The sequence below is a fragment of the Cyrtonyx montezumae genome, unplaced genomic scaffold (assembly GCF_038088225.1).
Source record: "Cyrtonyx montezumae isolate F1298 unplaced genomic scaffold, pur_monq_1.0 scaffold_17, whole genome shotgun sequence".
NCBI lineage: Eukaryota > Metazoa > Chordata > Aves > Galliformes > Odontophoridae > Cyrtonyx > Cyrtonyx montezumae.
In genome coordinates this window covers 35,019,021-35,038,190 of record NW_027071903.1, presented here as the reverse complement: position 1 = coordinate 35,038,190, position 19,170 = coordinate 35,019,021, and the positions used below count along the sequence as shown (strand labels likewise).

Here is a 19,170-nt window from a genome sequence, read left to right as displayed (position 1 = left end):
CTTCATATTGTGATGAGGATCTTAAGTTATTTCAGAAGGATTTCACAGGAAGTTATTAGAAACGAAGACCTACGGCTGGATGTGTCACTGCTTTTATCCGGGGTTAGATTCTAGGAACATTCGGTCTTGTCCCACAGAACACAGCCAGAAAAAATTTCTCAGCCTGACATTTTATTGAGTCTGGCCCTGAAGAATAATTGGTGCACTAATGAGCTTGCAACATGCTTGATTAAAGCGTGGAATTAAGAAGAAGTCAGCTGAACAGAGGGTCACACAGAACAAGAAATGACAAATAAACACTCCTGAAAGGCTACGTGCTGCAAACCGAGGGCACGGCGTGGAACAGGCTGCTAGCATTTATTCCACTTCAAGCACAACAAAACCTGCACTAAAACAGGATGGGGGAATTACATTCCACCACCAAATACAGATGTCTCCAAGAGGCAAAACGAAAGTAAAAAAAATAAAATAAAATAAAAAACACAAAAAGTTTGAACTTTAGAAGTTCAGCTCCTTTTCCCAACTATGTTACTGTGAAGAAAATAATGCCATTTGCATCCAAACTAAGGGCAGAAAAAAAGTAACTCACATGACAAACGCACAGGTGTAAAATCTTCAGCATCCATCAAATTGAAGTTCCTTGTTTTCGTGGTTGTTTTTGTGTGTGTGTTTTGCTTCGTGGTTTTTTTTTTTGTTATTTTTTTTATCAGTGAGGCCATCTTAGGTTTATATACAAAAGTAAAACTGAAAATATAGTTTTGTTCTCTGTACATGTAAATTTTTTTCCCTAAAAAAGGAAAAAAACTTGTCTATGTTTCTAACATAAAGTAAAACCAAGCACAAAGACTTCCTCTGACAAGTTCATTTCCTCAAAAATCAGTCCAACGAAATAATGTCTGATATGATACCGAAGATGGACGCCGTGTCCGCGCCGCTCCTACTTGCAACTGGGTGACCATGACTCTCTCGCAGGCTGTTGGAGGAAACAAGACTGCTGTTACTGCCACTATTGCTACCGTTTGTGGCTGGCAGAGAACTGCTTCCTCCTGCATTTAGCTGATCGAGAAACATCTGAGATGAAGTGTATGGGAAAAAACGAGAGTGTAAGAGTTCTTGATCATCTGATGCGGAAACTGCCGCAGCTGCAGCGGCAAGAAGGGATGTGTTGTAATGCTGGGGGGGGAAAAACAACATTTTCAAGTTACATTTCAGACACCATTGTTTCGATTCAGACCAGCAAAAAAAGAATATATTTGTAAGCTACAGCTCTGACAGCTTCTGGGTTTCACACCGGCTCGCCCACTCAACCTTTCTGCAAGGTAAGAGGAACGACGCAGTGAACTTCTACCTCTGCAGCCCCTGACTTCTGAAGCCAAAAGAAACGGGGAATACTGGCAATCAGTAAGAAAAAAAAAATGCTAGAAGGGCAACGGCATTGCGAGACAGCCAAACAGTGAGAAGTGGCAAGAAGCAGCACTCTTTTACCTCTCCATACAATTCCCAAGGTGGAAAAATCCCCCAAAATTCAAAGAGTCACTTTGCCATCCCTCCGCTCATTAGTCATCAGCTACAGCTGGTAAAACTACGTGCTACTCACTGCTGGTGGAGGAAAGAACACCGCTGTGGAAAGCACATTTAGAAAAAGCATGTTTAGGCCCATCAGAAGGCAGCAAAAGCTGCCCCAAGTTACACTCCTCTGACAGGCAGCCCCCAAAAGGCAAGGATCTCCATTATCAAGAGCTGGATTTTAAATGCAATTTATCTGAATGGTAATTTGCTTTTTATGGTAAATTGCTCTTTACATTTCTATTCACTATGACAAAACAAGGCCATTCAGCCTTGTTTCCTGGCACTCAGGCACTGGTATCATTATGCCATACCAGTGCAACACCGGACTTTAGCGATGCTCACTTCAGAATAATTCTCATGTCTGTTTTTACTGAATATCAAGATGCCTTTCTGAATCCAAGAAAGATATTTTCAGAAAAGCAATCTGCCCGATGATTTGAGTTTCCTTAACTTACCTGATTGTCTCCTGACAGGAAAGGGAAGAAATCTAAACCTGGAAAGAGACGAAGAAAACGAGTCAAGCTTCTCAGTACAAACAAGCACCTCCCAACTTTTCCCACTGAATTTTGAAATGAATTTAATTAGCATAAAACTAGTGACACTTCGGACTCTCTTTACCACCAGATCTTGGAAGAAATACGGCTTTTAAAACATTAAGACACAAACCTAAGCCTCCTTTCTCTTAAAATACCACCTCGTCTTCCATGGATGTAAAAACACTATTTTGCACAACTGGACTGTGAAAGAACTGGATGTTTGAATCCTTTTGTAATAGTCACAGTTGCTGAGAGCTGTACCTACAGCTACCAATAGCCAGGAGCTCACCTTGCAAGTCATAAGGCATAGGTGTCATATGGAATGGATGCCTGTAGTCTTGGATAAGAGATGTGTTGATGTAACTGGTGTCAACAGCAGGAAGGCTTGGTGTTCTTGACACAGGAGATGCTTGATGGGGTAAATTCAAAATGCTAGAAAAACCAAAAGGTTTAAAGAGTAAAACTTAGCCTTAAAGCCAAGACTAAAAGCACATCATTTGAAGACTTCTATATCTCTGCTGCTGTCCCATGCAGCATGTGACTATTCTCAAACTTAACAATCTCACTGCACATTATGAACAACGTTAACAGGCATATAACAGCTCCCCTGCTAAGTTTCAAAGCTTCACCAGAAAGCATCAAGATGTTGCCACACCTCAGCGAGTCTTGTAGGGAAAAGAGGTTGAGCATCACACGTTCCCCAAGCTTTTTTCTTGCAATGAAGTTTCTAAATCAGAAAACTGATTCAGTTCCAGACAGACTGCCATCCAAACAGTTGAAGTCCAGCAAAAATAAAGCGAAGAAAAGCTGTCTTAACAGAAGAAACTGCAGAGACTCACTGCAAATGGTGCAGGGATCTTTTCTACCAAGATTCTACATATACATGTAAGAACAGAAAAGACAACCCTAAGGCATTTTGTATCCCAAAAGGAGGTACAAATCTGCCTAGCAGTACAACAGCTGTACTCTAGGAGGCAATTAACAATGGAAGACAGCCAAAAAGGCCTTGAAGAGTTTTAAGTGATCACCGTTTACATCACTGCAGTAGTAATCAGTTCAATGGCAGGATCCCACAGGTTTAGCTTCTTCAGTTTTCATCCCCACGTGTTTACATAAACAGGGTGCTATTAACAGCTTGGCTACTTAGGTGTAATCAGGTTATTCTGGCATTCTTTATTACTATGCTCCTGGCAGCGGTTACTGGCAAAGCCCACACACTCCCATACCACACCAAGTATGTTTCTCACTGCTCGCTCTCCATATGTGCTCCTGTTATGTTTCTCTATGGAAGAAAAGCACTTTCAAGGCCACAGAAAAATACCTCTAAGCCACCGCCTCTTGCATGATTTTATACTCATTTTCACCAATGCAATTAAAAACCTGTATCATGTTACACGCATACCAACGTTAACTTTGCAAAGCTATAAAAGCACGTACGTATTCAACTTTGTTTATGGACTGTACATCCTTCACAGTGTTATATGTGTGTTTTACAGAACAGAACGTGCATTTAGCATTTCTGTATTCCAATCTTTTCAGGCTTTGTGAGCCAAGACTGAATTCATTTGTGATAAATAACTTCGGATATAATTTAGGTACGCTTTATTTTTAGATCTGTCAGTACTTTGTTGCAAATAAAGCAATTACAATAATAAATAAATAAAGCAATACGTTCTGTCTGCACTGGCCTGCATTTTTAACTCTCACCCCTTATTATTCATTGGCGATGCTGGAGATATGGAAGGACAGCTTCTCTTTGCAGATGGTTCCTCCTCTTCTTCATCTGACGAGCTATCAATGGTCAAATCAATCACCTCTACCTTCTTATTTTTGTTTGATTGCTGGTGAGAAGACACCTGATGTTCCAAGGAAGAGCTTATGCATCCTGCACAAAGTAAGACAACAGCAGCTGTAGTTTACAGCAACACTACAATCATCACAGCTTACTAGACTGCCTCCAGAAACAACTTAGAGGCAGCAAACTTGTGTAACATTACCTATTCCTTAAAAAGTACCATCAGCCCCAAACGTGCACCAAAAGCCACCACGTGCAAAAAGAAGCACGTCATATTGAAGTTACAGGGGCATCAACTCCACCATGAAATGTGACTTTCAGTCCACGCATCCCAAACCATAACTCACCATCAACTCCATTGTAAGACGCAGTCACTTCCTGCACCTCCTTCTTCGATCTCATAGGAGCCCATGAGCCATCTTCCTTAAACTGAATTTCATCACAGTCTGTACAATACTTCAGGATTTCCATGAACAATCTGTCAAGCAAAATCTTTCAGTATCCATCCTCAAAAAGAGCTTCACTCATTTCTGACCCAATATCTTCGTTATTAGTCAGTGTAAGTTTGAAAAAGTGTTGAAAAAGGACTGAGAACTTTTGCTGTTCTATCCTTCCCTCAGCCACTGCCTTATTAAGATGGAGTTACTGGCTGTTTTGGTTTTAAGCTACCTAAAATACACATCTGCAAATTCACTTACAAGATGGGTTTAGGACACTCCAGATCTCACAGCACAGAACTCTATTTCCCAAAACAAAGGAAGAACATAAACACAAACAATCTTACTTACCCGTGTTTATTTTCAACAGTGTTTAACTGAGAAAACCCGTATCTTAAAGCAATCCTCACAGCTGAGTATTTCAAGGCCAGTAATTCAAAAAAAGCTCTTTTTCCTTCCTAAGAGAAATGCTTCCTAACAAAGGCTGGGCATGGGAATCTAAACTCACACACTCTTCCCCTATCTGCATCTCCTAAAGCATCGAGGATCCTGGCAGCACATCACTCCCAGTGTGAATTCCAGCTTTTGACCAAGACTATTCATGTGGTTCTGCCTATTAAAGAGCCTTTCTTTCATTAGTGAGAAAGTTCACTCTTTCCCAGGTTAAAACATTTCCAGAAATAACCTTTCCTCTGGGATGCCACTGTTCTGTCACCTAATCTCCAACATCCACACCTGACAACACAGAGGTAATAAGGATGATACACTGCTTTAATTATTTACTAACTCTTGGTCTACACTGCTAGAGGCTGAAACTGTCAGCCTTTACTGCTATAAAGAGCAAGAAACCTCGCAGTTCTTCAATCCAAAGCTGACGATCTGCAAATCCAAAGGTCCCTGATTCCAAAGCTGCCTGTAGAAAATCTAAGTGCCTCCAAAAGAGCTTGAGAGTGGATTTCTGCAGTTCTAGTTTTGTTTTTCTGCTTGTTTTTAGCAGTCTCCATGAAACCCAACTTGCTGTTCCCCTTTATCACGCTCCAGAAAGATAACTCCTATTTAAGAAATTAAATTGCAAATTCAGGAATTCACATTTGGCATTCCCTCTCGGAGGCCAACGCTCACTCCCCTAATGCTCTGCATGTAGGCAGTACCAGGGAATCGATCTCTGTCACTTTCTATATACAGCAACTCCCCAAGTGTGAAACCATACGTGCATCTGGGGGGTGAGGTGGCAGCACTTATTTGATCTGACACACATGTCTCATCAATTACGGCAGATTTGTGCAGTTGCTTCATTCGAGGGGGAAAAAAAAGTCAGTATGTGCTATTTTCAACTAGGAATCCATCACTGTGGAATATCTGAAAGAACAAACAACTTTCAAGCACAAGAGCAAAAAATTTGTCTGGGTTTGGAAGGAATGCTTTCCGTTACTATAAACTTTCAGTCTGATCACCACAGTTCCTCCAGAACAGTGAATGAAGATGTACCTGGTGAGCAGTTCTTAACAGCAAGGCAATTACAAGATGTGGTGACTTAAAACAGCTCATAACCAGATAACCTAGACAGCAGAGCAATGTATTCTGTGCTGCACAGACAGTGGAAGTTATACCCTTCATTCTGAGTCAAGCTGGACTTACCCATCAATAATGAGATGTTCATAGGGAGCCTTCTTGTCACAGACAGGGCAAACCCAAGTTGGTTTCTTCTCATTCATCTGAATGTATAAAGTGGCATCAAAACACTGCAGGTGTGAACAAGTCAGAGCCCTACATGGTATAGTTAGCCGCATTTTACCAAGCTGTAAGAAAAAAACCCAACAAGATTATTAATTTAATAACAAGGTGATGCAAACAGGGCTTTTCTGACTGAAAAGAGGCTGGGACAGGCTGAATTCTACTCAAGAACGCTTTCACAAATCCAAGGTCCAGTGAAGACACGCTATAATACACTGTTCCTCATTTCTAGATTTGATTGGCAACACAGATATTACTAAAGTCACATTTTCAGCCACATTGGATCCAGGAAACCAAGGACTATATCCCTCTCTATCCTGCTCACATCATACAGAGCATACCAACCACCCACAGCACACCACTGTCCAGGACAAGTCATGAAAATTAATTCTCCATGCTCATTACTACTTCAAATCTGAAGAACGTGCTTTATTCACTCACAGTTGATAAATCTTGTGCTCAAACTGCTGTCCATATTCCAGCCATCAGGGTACCACTGGAACTACCTGTTAATTTCCACACTTGGGAGCAAGCACACAGAGGTGCCTTTGCAGGGTTACACCTCGTTTCCTCAATTTTTTTGTTATTTTCACCACTTTCTCCAAAGAACTGTCAGCAAGCAGCTATTCATGAAATAAACCATACCTACTAACCATGAAGAAACTGTTCTATACTCCTCCTGCTGGGATAGGCACCACTGTTATGCATAAGTTGAGTTACCCTGAAATTTTCTGCCTTCTTGTACAAAATGAAAATAGCTGTCCACCCTCTATTACACATTACATCTTTCCAACATCACAAAGGGCTTGCAAGAAAGTGAGTGCTAATATAAGCTTCTAGAGGGGAACGGCCTTCCCTTCCCATTTGCATGTTTTGAGCCAGCACAAAGCTTCCACATGCTTGGTAAAAACAGCACTAGTGGGTGAGCAGAGAAGGCAAACACAGGGGTGCTGCACACAGCAGAGGTGCAGGCTGAATTTTGCAATAGGAACAACTTGGCTTGGATTAAATAGATTAATGATAACCCAGACCACAGAATGTCAACGTGTGATTAGAATGAACGCAACACTGATTGGACAGTGACAGGCACTTCATATTCATCTGAGATTAAAAGTTTCTGCAGTGAGCAGTTGTTTCTGGTGAAACTGCACTCTAGGAGGGACCGACTACGCTAAAAAATAATAAAGTCTAAAGGAGACTCCTCCCTACATGAAAAAAAGCCACAATGATTTATTAAGAAGCATTGATGCCAACTATTTTGAAGCTAGATAACTGACCAAAATATATGTTATGACTTCACTTGAAGCCTCCAGCCAATTCCAGCAGTGGCTGGGAGGAGGAACTGTTTTTAGTATGGCTTAAGCAAGCAATGTGGTCACGCATACTGATTGCAAGCAATACAAGATGGGTGCCACAGGATGGCACTCAATCTCAGAATATCACAAAACTAAAAACAATATCAAGAACAAAGGCTCTACTCACAGTCCACTACTTCCTCCATGATGTTTTTTTCCACCCCTTCTTTTGGGAGCCCCGCAAGCAGAAATCCCCCCCCACCCCATTCTCAGAAATCCTGCTTGATTACAGGACCCTGTGCATTTCTGTCCCCTCCGGCTGTCCATCACTGTCACAGACCTCACCACCAGATGGAGGAAAGCAGGGACCTCCCTGGGGAGCCTGCAGCAACGGTGCTGCAGCCGGGGCAGCAGGAGATGCTGCATGTGCCATGTGTCTGGCACCCCCTCTCCTAAAATCCATGACCAAGCACATTATTTCTAGCCTATAATCAGCCCTCAACAAAGCAAGGGCCCCTGACCCACATCTATTATGAATCCTTATCTCCCAGATGGCAGTCAATGGCTCATCTGTCTCCTGGGCACAGAGAGAAACAAGACGGGTCAAAGGCACACGCTGCAGGAAGAACTTAAATATCCCCATGTCCCAAATGAAAAAGATTTAAACCAGAAACGTCTCCACAAGCTCTTGGTATAGAAACTGTGCCTGGATTTCATAGGAGCCACATACACGCAGGCAAACAGCACGCACAGTGTTAACAGGAAAAGTCTCCTCTCCCCATTTTTGGCACCGAACGCCTGGATCAGCTCTGCCACGATGGCCAAGTTGTGTCAGAACTGACAAAAGGAGAGGTCGTAAAAGAAGGGATGCTTCCCAACTTCTGAAAAACTCCCAGCACTGTTCCTGGTTCCTGCCTGCTGTCAGGAGAAGAAACGCTGCATTCATTTCTTTCCCAAGCATACAAAACACACCCCTCTTTTCATGCTAAAAAGAACGTACCCAAAACAGGAGTTCTGGATTTGTAAACAAAGCTGCAAAACCTACAGTGAAATGCTAGATCTGGAATTTTTGTTCAGCTAAATATTTGGTCCTGCTGCAGAGCCTGAGGATTTATTTTTATTCTGAGGGCGGGAGGAGGGAGAGAAAAAAAAACACCCAAAAAACACAAATTCAAGAGCCTTCCTGAAGCACAGACTCAGCCCAGCCTCTGCCTGCTGCATCTCAGGCAGATCCAGCCAATAGTTAAGGGCAGCTTTTCCTCCGTGCTGCATGGTCTCCGAGGGAGAGCAGGCACTGTGCTATAAAAAGCTCGGCAGCAAACCGAAACACATTCGGAGTGAGCTCCCTAGCTCCACCTTTTATTTTTTATTTGTTATTACTGCTACTTTTTGAGGGCAAAATAAAGGTTATCGAGTCTAAACTTGCCACCCTTTTCCAGATATGCAATCCCATCTATTTCAGTCAACTATACACATGACAGAATGACATAGTGAATGAGACAGGAGGAACAGCATCCTCACACCAAGAGACCTGAAGATGCACTGCTCTTCAACTTCTGCTTTTGCTGTTGGAAACTAAATAAGCATTTTCAGTGCTTACTTTCAAATCATCCACTTTGCACTCAACACATTAGAAAGCGAGCACAAAATACAGGGGGAAAAAAAAGTCTTCTTAAGCCAAATGTTTACAGATCTGCAAGTAAAAACATGGAGCATCCAACAGCTCTGCATGCAGACCTGAGGACAGCCTGAATCCTGCCAGCCACCCTTCTTTCCACAGGACTGTTTGAAAGGGGCAGACTTTGTCCTGCAGAGCTTTTGCAATAATGGATTACTCCAAGAGCTACAGCGAGATCAGACAGCACTGAGTGAGGAACGAGCTGGAAAAGTCTGTTTTGAAGGAAGCATTAAAATGACACAGATAAATATGTGACTACAGACTCCATTTTGTATGCCACTCAGAAAAGAAGCAAGAGGAAACAGTGAGAAAAGCAGGGCTTCTGCTGAGCTACAACCTAATGCCTGGCTGGAGTCATGTTTCCATCCCTGACATCGCTAGGATGTAAAAATGCAATCCTAAAACCAATCTTGTACCTTCCTGCTCTAACACTAACTCAACTGAACCATGGACAGCAAGAAAAAAAGTATGCTTCAAAATATCAGTGCTGAAGAACTCGAATCATTAATAGACAAAATGAGGACAAACAGAAGTGTGGCAGTAAACTGAGACACAATAATCTATGGAGAAACCCAACTGCTTCAAGTGGCAGTTTCAACCAATTGGCCGTGGTCAAAGTGAAAAACCACTTCCAGACGATGCATGAGAATTAATGTAAGATAAGGAAAACACAAGCTCTTCTAAATTCTTACAGTCATTCCATTCCCACTGATTGATTTATTATTTTTGTCTGTACTGGAAACTAATCATGTGCTAAAAACATCGTGCCTAAAGAATGATAGAAAAAGCAATAGCATTGTCAGCATCCTTCCCAGGACAGAACGCAAACAGCACAGCACAAGTTCAGCTAAAGCAGCTCAGCAAGATTTACTGCCACGCGTGGAGGTGAGGTACTTCAGCATTCCCAGTCTGCAGCAGTTTCAGAGTGGTGTAGTGGTTATTGTGCTTCTAGGATTATAGGTTACAAGGCTGTAAGTTTGCAAGATAAAATTCTGACCTGTAAAGGTAATCCCCAGACAACATTTACAAGCAAGTCCTATTTTTCTACAAATGTGTTATTTACAACTCTCCATCTCAATATTGATGGCAAAGCCTTAAAAAAGGTTGTGAAAATGCCACACAAAGACGTACAATAATCTCATTTAAAAAAAAAGAAAACATAACTACTATGCTTTTAGATAGAAAAGCTTTGCTTTGTGAGATGTTTCTTTACAATGACAAAGTAGACATTTAATAGCTATTAAAATAAACTTCATCTTCCTAAGAATAAGGTCAACTCTCCTTTGATTTCAAAGCTGAGGATTTCATGTCCAGCTTGAGCAGACTGAGCCAAACCAGGACACAGCCTTATCCTCAATCTTCAGGACAGGTTAAAGATGTTACACTGCAATAAAGATACTGTGTTAATCAATACATAGAACAATCAAGTGTGCTGAAGGCGTTTGATATTTTAAATAAGAGCACCACATCCCCAAGACTTGAGAAATATACATAATGTTAATAGTGTGCAGTTCAGCCAATGATAACAAAGCCAGGTATGAACCACTGCTAAACCCTACGTGCACTTGGTTAAAAAAACAACAGGTCAAGATACAGCAAGCCTGTCTCTTCCACATCCACTGGAACTGTACTCCCACACTTCACACGTGGTACAAGTTTTATTTGAACATTCTCTAGATCACCACTTCATCTTTTGTCTACGACTACGAAACATTCAATCACCTCTGCTGAAGCGATGCTCAACTCTTTGCTGGCAGGCACTGGCTGGGCCAGCCAGAATCACCTGCCTTACTGCTCAGAATGGTGTTACCACCACCAAACACCAGGAACCCAATCTGTACACGTGCACAACCTAGAGACAGATTTAAATGTATGCATACACAATTTTGAATAGCATCTTCAAGTAAATGGAATATTTATCTGCTCAGGGGCAAGTCACGTGCTTAATTTCAGTACTGGATCCTATTCTCATGAAGCTGGCACACAAGCCAACCTCTACCGAAAGCTCTTTCCTCAACAGCCACAGTTTTGTTTGGTTTTAATCAAGTTTTTAATTTAAGGAAATTAAAAACACTTACTGGACAAAGAAGAGAAACTCTTAAGCTTGTCGTTGCTATTTCACTGTCTGGATCTGCAGTCAGTTTCTCTTTGACTGTCATTTGAAAGAAAGAAAGTTAATTTTACAGTTGATTTAAAACGAGTTTGTTAACAGAAACGAAATAACTCTAAGCTTGCTCTATCTGCTGGAGACAAACAGTAGTACCTACTGTTTCTAACATGCACAATAAAGGTGTCACGTAAGCCAGCTTTACCTCTAGAAGGATCATAAATGACAATTTAAGAAAGCTAAAAGCAGGAACAGCTCTTCTTAAGCTAAGATACCTAGAAAAAATCATTTATTTAGAGATGGCTTTTTCCCCACGTATACAACTGCTCAGTTGAGAGTTATTTAAAAGCCACCACAACGAACAACAGTAACACTACTGTGAACTTCAAGTTTATTTTTTTTTAAATGCTGTAGTAACTCTGGTATGGACACGTCTGTGCAAACCTCTAAAACATTCATCAGTAAAACATCCAATTCGAGACTGAAAACCAAACTGAGCAGTAGGAAATCGCAGCAGAAGTACCCTGACAAAAACGGAGCCCTAAATAACTGCAGTGAAATATTAACACTACTTAATACACTAGTCCTCAATCTCCACCCAGTTTCTATTTTTATCCATAAGGACTACTTCATAAGCAGTCATTGTTTAAGTGAACAAGTCAGCTCCACGTTCTTCCTGCTCTGCAAACCATACCCGCACCCTCACTGCCCCCCACATACAAACAGTGGTAGCTGCCTGGGAAAGCTGGATTTCTGTGCACCATGAGCTGCTGCTCAGTACTGTACACCACCAGCTTTGTAGCCCTGCATTTACTGGTGGGCTGATTTCCTCCCCTTCCTGGGGACAAATATGCATGATCTGAACATCTCCCAAAAGAGCACGAAGGAGTATGACTCCAACAGCTGTCAGGTGGTGGTCTTTTCATAACTTCTCTGGAAAAAAAAAAAAGGTTTGTAGCACATCTTGTTTGCATTTTTCTTCTATCACCGTCAGAGCAAACAATAAAGCAGCAAAGCTCGCACCAAGTTTGGAAAGGAGTGGGGAGGCAGTGGAGGGCATTCTGTGCCATGCTTTGCTGGAAGCCCACTCTCCACAACAGTGTGCCAAAGGAACAGAGAGTGTGCTGAGGAAGACCTTCCTCCAGCACTTCAGCATCAAGGTTCAGTCTCTGCCATTTAGTTCAGCTTGCTGAGGTACTGAATTACCAGTTAACTATGTAAATACAGTTGTTGTACTCTGAAGAAACAAAACCAGCACGACTGAACTGAAAGAGATTCTCTTGCATTTTTCTCTTCACTGTGTCAACAGGGTTCCTGGACTGGCTCCTAACACAAACAAAAGCCTCCGAGTCTTTGAATTGGAACTGAATACAAAGAACGCCACTATCAGATTCTCCAAACCCAGAGAACTGCAGGAAGTCCAGGCCTCAGTTAGCACTGCCCTATTTCAGATCTCCACTTACAAAGGCTACTTTTTCTTGCTTAAAGAGCAGTACATCTTTTTTTAAAGAGCAGACATACTTAATGCTCTCGAGTGATCGGGGTTCCGGATGCCTTTCGCTCGTAACCTCTGCAGTAGCACCGTAGAGGACAGCTGCTTCACGAGATAGACTGCCATGGAATAGTTCTGGAAGACAAAACAGAAGTTCACTTCTAAAAATGGGATACCACACTACGCCATCGCCACCCCCACGCCCCAGAGAAGTAATGGAAAGGACAGAACATGTGTCACGTTAAGGTGCACCAATTACTTCCTGATACAAAGCACTCTCCAGACCTGCAGATACACTCACACAAGCTAAATTGGAAAATAGAAGGCTGACCCCCTAGCAACTATCACGTACATTTCCACTTGCAAAACAAAGCAGAAAAAAAACAGACAATTGTGACATCTGCCACTCTGTGTAGGATGCAACCAGAACCCAGAGATGGGATTGCAGTAATATATCTTGGCATAAAATTACACAAATTGAACTAGCATCAGAAGCACATTTTAAATATTTCATTCTTACAACGAATGCATCTCACATCGTTAAAAACCACTACTGCTTTAACTTGTTTAATGCCTCAATTAGTACAGAAGTTAGAAAAAAAGCTAATTAACATCGTGAAATTATTTACAGACAGCTTGAATCTACAAAGCTAGGAACTTGCCCAAGGCATCTTTTACAAAAGGCTCTTGAAACAGATTGTGTAAAAAATCACAATTACGGCTTCAGGAAAGGTAGAGTACACTAGTTGAGACGTGCAACTGACACCTCAGGGAAGGTGGGGAGAGGAATTCAGGTTTTGTACTATGCAGGCACATCTGAAAATAGAACAATTCCTCACATTTAGCTGTCCAGGGCTCAAACAGTCACATTAGGAAGCATTAGAGCTAATGAGAGGGGAAGCTCTGACCGGCACATAACTCCCATGAAGCACTCTAAGAATCTGCCCCTATCTTCAGTTTCATACTGGACGTTGGAAGTCAGCCAGTATATTCTTTTATAACTGGTATCTACAAAGGCTAAGGAAATTGCTAGCTCGCTAAGGAGTAGCTTGGAGGCCACACACTTGTGACATCTCTTCTCCCTAAATCCTCAGTTGTACTCTTAAGAAAAAGCACAGCGTTGGACTGAGAGCAGTAACCCGACTCATCGGTGCGTGCAGGCACCTCCATAACAGAAACCAACGTGGATTTAAAAATAAATGCTTCTTTCTGATACCTGTAATTCTCATTAGATAAAAGATGACTTTGAAAAAAAATCACTCAGCCATCATTTATTCTGTAATCTGAATTGAGATTGTTTTACGCTCCACAAGAAATCCATCATGACAGAGAGGGAATGAAATACCATCGTGATGTTTTACAACTGCCTATTGTGCGTGGCTGGGCTGTAAGCACTCTTCCACTGTGGTTCAGGAATCCTGGGCTTTGCACGCAGACAAATGTTTGGACCAAGTTTCACCCCAGGACAGTTCTCAGGTCCTCAGAAAACAGGATGGTTGCAATGGCAAAGCCACAGTTTTTATAAGTGCATGTCAACTCCATAACACATATCCAGCAGTTATTTGTCACCAGTGAACGTAATGCACTAATCTGGGACTACCTTATTTAATTATGCTTCTGCACCATGTTCCAGATTTAATTAGTACTGTGGAACACCAGCAATTTTATAGCACCGATAGTCACATCTGACACTCTCCCCACAGACAAGAAAAAGCTATAAAATGATGACTTTTTAAATATTAAATACAAGGACAGTATTTGTGAGAACAGAAACGTGACAGAAATTAAACGTGAACCCTACTGAGCTGCTCTGCTTTGTGTCTACATTTACAGGGTTGTAAGTCACCATTCTGTACGCAACGCCGCATTTGTTTGTCAAGTGCCCAAAACCAGGAAGAGCTTAATGCCTGAAGTTATGACAAGCAAATTACCTGGGCCCTGACGCACAGAGGCAGGTGGGTGAGAGGTAAGGAGGGACAGTTGGCACCACTAAAAAGTTGGGGACTACTGACCTAAGGGAGCATGTCTTATCAGCCTAGCCTGAAGCAATACGGTCAATGTAAAGAAGAATCCACTGCAAAACCATGAAGTAATTTCTGCACAATTGATCTTGCTTTCCTTCCAAATCCTTCAAGCAGACGCCAAGGCAGGAATTAGCAAGCTTTAAGCAGCGTTATGCACCAAACAAAGTTACTTACTCTTCCAATTTCTGCAGTCCACGAAACAACGATTGTGTTTGGTACCGTTGTAGACAATCTGACGAGTGAGGTAATGTTGATTGGTCGGCTAGGTCGCTTTGGTTCAACACCATTTTTGGTTGGTGGAAGGTAGCCCTAGAAACAAAGACTTTCTCCCTCAGCAAAAGAAGAAGAGTGCTTTCGCCTTCTCCCTCCCCGCTCCCCACAACCCCGCCACAATAACTGCCGGGTCCCATCTGAACCAGGCTTCCTCTTCAGTTTAACAAGCACGAACATCAGACAGCAAAATATCACGTGTTTCCCAAGTCCTTCCTCCTCACACGTAGCTTCACACTCCTAATGCTCCAGTGGACGGGGTTCAGATTTGCCAAGGCAGCTCTGACACCTCTTTCTCTCAGCATTCTCACTGCACGTGCCAGGCTAACACAGCCCAGCCAAAGCCCACGCTCCTCCCCACTCCTCCAAATCTGTGCCTTACTCTTTAGCCCTGCTGGTCAGCGATGCTCCATTCCCAGCATACACAAAGTCCAGAACAGAGCCCCACGTTAGCCAGACTCACAGGATGTTTATCAAACAAAACCCTACTGTCAAGCATTCAGAATATCAGTCTCCTTCATCTGCTGACTGGTCTCATGAGAAACAATTTACTTAACTATCTTGTTCATTCCTTTATTCATCTTCATTCAAATGCTCCAAAACGTGAAAACAAAGGTTAGGATAAATTCCCAGGCAAATTTCTGACAGGCAGCTCCTAACAATGCTATCCAATTACATATGTCAAAATAACATCTTACTTACTGGAAGGCTGCATGGTTTCCCATTTACTTTCACACACAGATTGGGTGGGAAGTGATCTTCTTGTGGACAACTGGTTTCTGATAAACAAAACCTAAAAGCAAAGAGCTTCCATCACCTTTCACTTATAAAATGACTTAAAAGCCATCTCCTCCTAGAAGGAATACTTTCTCCCCACCACTGAATTGCAAAAACTAGCCAAATCTTGCTAAATACAGTCCTCAAATTAGCTGTATGGATTGTTAAGCAGGAAAGCCCCCCAAAATTACAGGTTTAGGTCAAGACAGATGTAGGTTCCTCCTCAGATTTCTTGAATTCCTCAGGCTGGGTCTGCCTAACAATGGACTCATTCAGATATGCAGGTTCCTGTTACAAAAGACAGATCATCCAAGTTTCTTTCCTACCATTTCTCCAGCCTGACCTCGATACCAGACCAGGCTTTCACAAAGGACAGCACAGACAGTCTCTTCAACTGCTCCTACTCCAATTTCAGTAGACACCATCAGATGGCATCCTGCTGCCCACGTCAGGCCTTCTAGTTAAGTTCAGACAGTTTGTGATAATACTACATCAGAGGCTTATTTGCAGCTGGAATCTGAACAGGCCAGGAGAGCAGAACATAGGCACTGAGAGGACAGACCAAGAGGAGCCTCTTTACCCCTCCAGACTTCTTCCACCTGATGTATCACCAGGTCAGGGTATGGCTACTCAATGCAGCCGAGCCCAGGAGGAGCTTTCTGCTGTTCTCATATCCTCCAGACCCAGCAGAAGAGAGAAGTGAGCGCGGCCAGGACCAGCAGGATGAGAGGCAAGACAGGCATTCTTGAGAACAAGCTGTGAAGTCACCTCTGCTCACAGCCTTGCACATAATTACAACGGTACATAGGATTTAATTTAAGACAAATTTATCAAAACTTTAAAAATAACTGACAACTTAAGACCAAATCTGGTGATTCCCAAAGCCTTGCCTCCTACTCCATGAAGAACAGTGGCCTTGGCACCTTAAATCTGGCAGCTGTGAAGTTAAAGAAAGGAGCTTATGCCAATTGAAAAAAAATTGAAGAAAATAAGCTGGTTACAGCTAAGTACACACAGGATTTTTGATGTGCCACCAGGAACTGTGGAAATGCTGCATGGAACAGAATCAAGGTTAGGCCTGCCCTTCCCAAGGCAGCCAACAGCAAACTTAACTCAAGAGCAGGATGAGACACTTCTCCATGCATACTGCCCTGCTTTCCTTTATATCTGGCTTTAAAAAAATTAATAATAAAAATAATTAAAGAATAAAAAAACCACATCATTGAAAACAGGCCATATGAATACATACCTTAGCTGGACCTGTACTGTGAAGTCACATTTGGTCCCAGAAATATCCCTAGCAAAGAGAGAAAACAAGTTAAGATGCACTGTTTGTATAATAGGTTTGTCAGTTTTGTCAGACATCGCTTTAAGTCCGATTCTCTGCCAACCCCTTTATGCACCACTTTCCTCCTGGTCAGTCAAACCACAACTCTTGAGATACAGAGTACCTTTTATTTTTCAAGGGGAATAAACCAATTACATTCTCACCTGACCACTGCCATCTCCCTTTTTCAGTACAGCATAAAGAAAATTCTGATGGTAGCTGTGAGGAACATCTTTATACTGAATAAATACAGAATTCGACAACAGATCTGACTCATGGTGAAAAAGGGCTGCAAGTAGGAGAGTTCTGTATTTGTACAGCATTTAATGCAAGAAAAATCACAGCACAGTGGAGGTATTTCATTCCTCACCCCTTTCTCCTCCATCAGCTTACGCACAAAGGAGGAAAGAATGCTCCACTCGAGTCCTCCCTGAGCACTGTGTGCACTGAAGATCACATTTTAAAATGAAACCTGTTGTAAGCTGAGGTTTTGGTATTTTCAAGGATTTTGTAGTATTTAAATACTGTATTACTGGTCAAACTCACATTGAACTGCTGATTTGCTGCACTTGCTGTGGTGTCAGTGCAAATGCAAAGCAGGTTTCTCGAAATCGCTGACTGTTATCTGATGCTGGAAGAAAACAAGAGATCATTGCCTTAAAACAGTAAATATAGAAATGATTAACAACAGTCTCCCTTCGTTAAAGCACGTACATATATATACACAACACATTTATAGCCAAGCCCAATAATCTGATACACATCTGCTTCTGTGAGCAATTTTGGAGCCAAGATGGAATTTGTCATTTAATCCCTCCTGTAAATAAAAACAATAAACAACTGTTGTATTTGTATGTAAAGAATACATTAAAAACACAGGTAACAGCAAAACTGAGATAAATCAGCTCAAGACCTTATCAGTCACAATAAGAACATTAAGTATTTGATATTAAATGAAAAAACAAACCTATAAGGAATTCTCGATCATTTCATCTCCTTTAAGACCTAAGATCATGGGTTACCTCAAAAAAGCGTACGGAAGGACTGAGAAGGATAATATATGCAGCTTCTCATGGCTCCAGAGCTGTTTTATAGGGTGAGATGCACCAAATACACACAATCACAGAACACAGGGCAGTGAAGCTCAGCTTTGAAGTCCTTCAACTCTGCACTACATACTCCACAACAACACAAACACCGCTTAAGAATTAGTGCACCTGCTGAACAAAAATCAAAGAAATGTTAAGCATCTCCAACACAGCGCTTCGAAGGCACTCCCTCCCTCAGGGTGGGGGCACTGCCACAAAGCCTGGCTGTATCCAAAGCGAAGGAAGCAGCCTGAAACCAACCAAGCACATCACCTCCCTGCACAGATGTCCAGCAGGTTCCAGCTCTCACTCCAGGACACGAGCTGATGAACAAGCTCACCATTCAGTTCTGCTCTTAACGATGGCATTAGGTTACGAACAACTCTGTTTGGTACTGAGCACTCAAAAGCATCATTTCTGAGTTGCTGTAATGCGTGTCCTGACTCATCCTCGAGCGACAGACCTCAGAGCAATACCTCAGGTACTTCCTTGAAACCAGCATGTGTTAGGCTGGGGCCTTGGTGTAAATATTAACATTAGCAATTTCACTAAATGACATCCGTCCTTTCTCTGTGCAACAGTGCTGTGAGCCCTTTGCCTTTTCCTCCCTGCAACAACCATGTCGGTCGCCCCAAAGCTGGCGGACAAGTATTGGGAACATACACAAGTTTCTGTTAAAGTATTAGCTACTGTTAGAAGCATTGAGTTATTCGAAGAGACACTTATATGCAGGACATTTCTAACAGTGCCAGCTGAGGCTCACAGCACAAGAAGGCCTCCAGCACCTCCACCTGGGCTGGCTGTCACCCTCACACACACTCATCCTAACAACTGGAAGCAGAAGGCTAAGAGCTGATAGATAATGGTCCCCAGTGGTCAGAGATGCACTAGGTCACACGCTGCCCACCCCTCCCGGCTGTAAAGCAGCACTAATACCCACTTGCCATGTTTTCAGGATGCTGCTTCTGTGTGCAAGCACGCCCAAATTGCAAAGAAGGAAGAAGCAACATGTTAATTAAAGAAAGATAATGCAAAAGCTGA

At 42.2% G+C, this 19,170-nt stretch overlaps 1 protein-coding gene across 2 annotated transcripts in view; it reads right to left on the bottom strand.

Moving 5' to 3' along the window:
* Positions 1 to 715: 715 nt before the first annotated feature.
* PIAS1 (protein inhibitor of activated STAT 1) overlaps positions 716 to 19,170 on the bottom strand; it is a 46,794-nt gene continuing 28,339 nt past the window's right edge. Inside the window, exons 3-14 of one of the 2 annotated variants that reach the window (XM_065734084.1) lie at positions 17,588 to 17,672; positions 16,964 to 17,011; positions 15,640 to 15,730; positions 14,842 to 14,976; positions 12,673 to 12,778; positions 11,123 to 11,196; positions 5,976 to 6,136; positions 4,248 to 4,378; positions 3,813 to 3,990; positions 2,395 to 2,537; positions 2,025 to 2,062; positions 716 to 1,173 (exon numbers count right to left, since the gene is read on the bottom strand). In XM_065734084.1, the coding sequence (XP_065590156.1) occupies positions 877 to 1,173; positions 2,025 to 2,062; positions 2,395 to 2,537; positions 3,813 to 3,990; positions 4,248 to 4,378; positions 5,976 to 6,136; positions 11,123 to 11,196; positions 12,673 to 12,778; positions 14,842 to 14,976; positions 15,640 to 15,730; positions 16,964 to 17,011; positions 17,588 to 17,672 (1,487 nt within the window). In that variant the 3' untranslated portion in view covers positions 716 to 876. The remainder of the gene's footprint in view (positions 1,174 to 2,024; positions 2,063 to 2,394; positions 2,538 to 3,812; positions 3,991 to 4,247; positions 4,379 to 5,975; positions 6,137 to 11,122; positions 11,197 to 12,672; positions 12,779 to 14,841; positions 14,977 to 15,639; positions 15,731 to 16,963; positions 17,012 to 17,587; positions 17,673 to 19,170) is intronic. The other variant, XM_065734085.1, reaches the window with a different exon arrangement.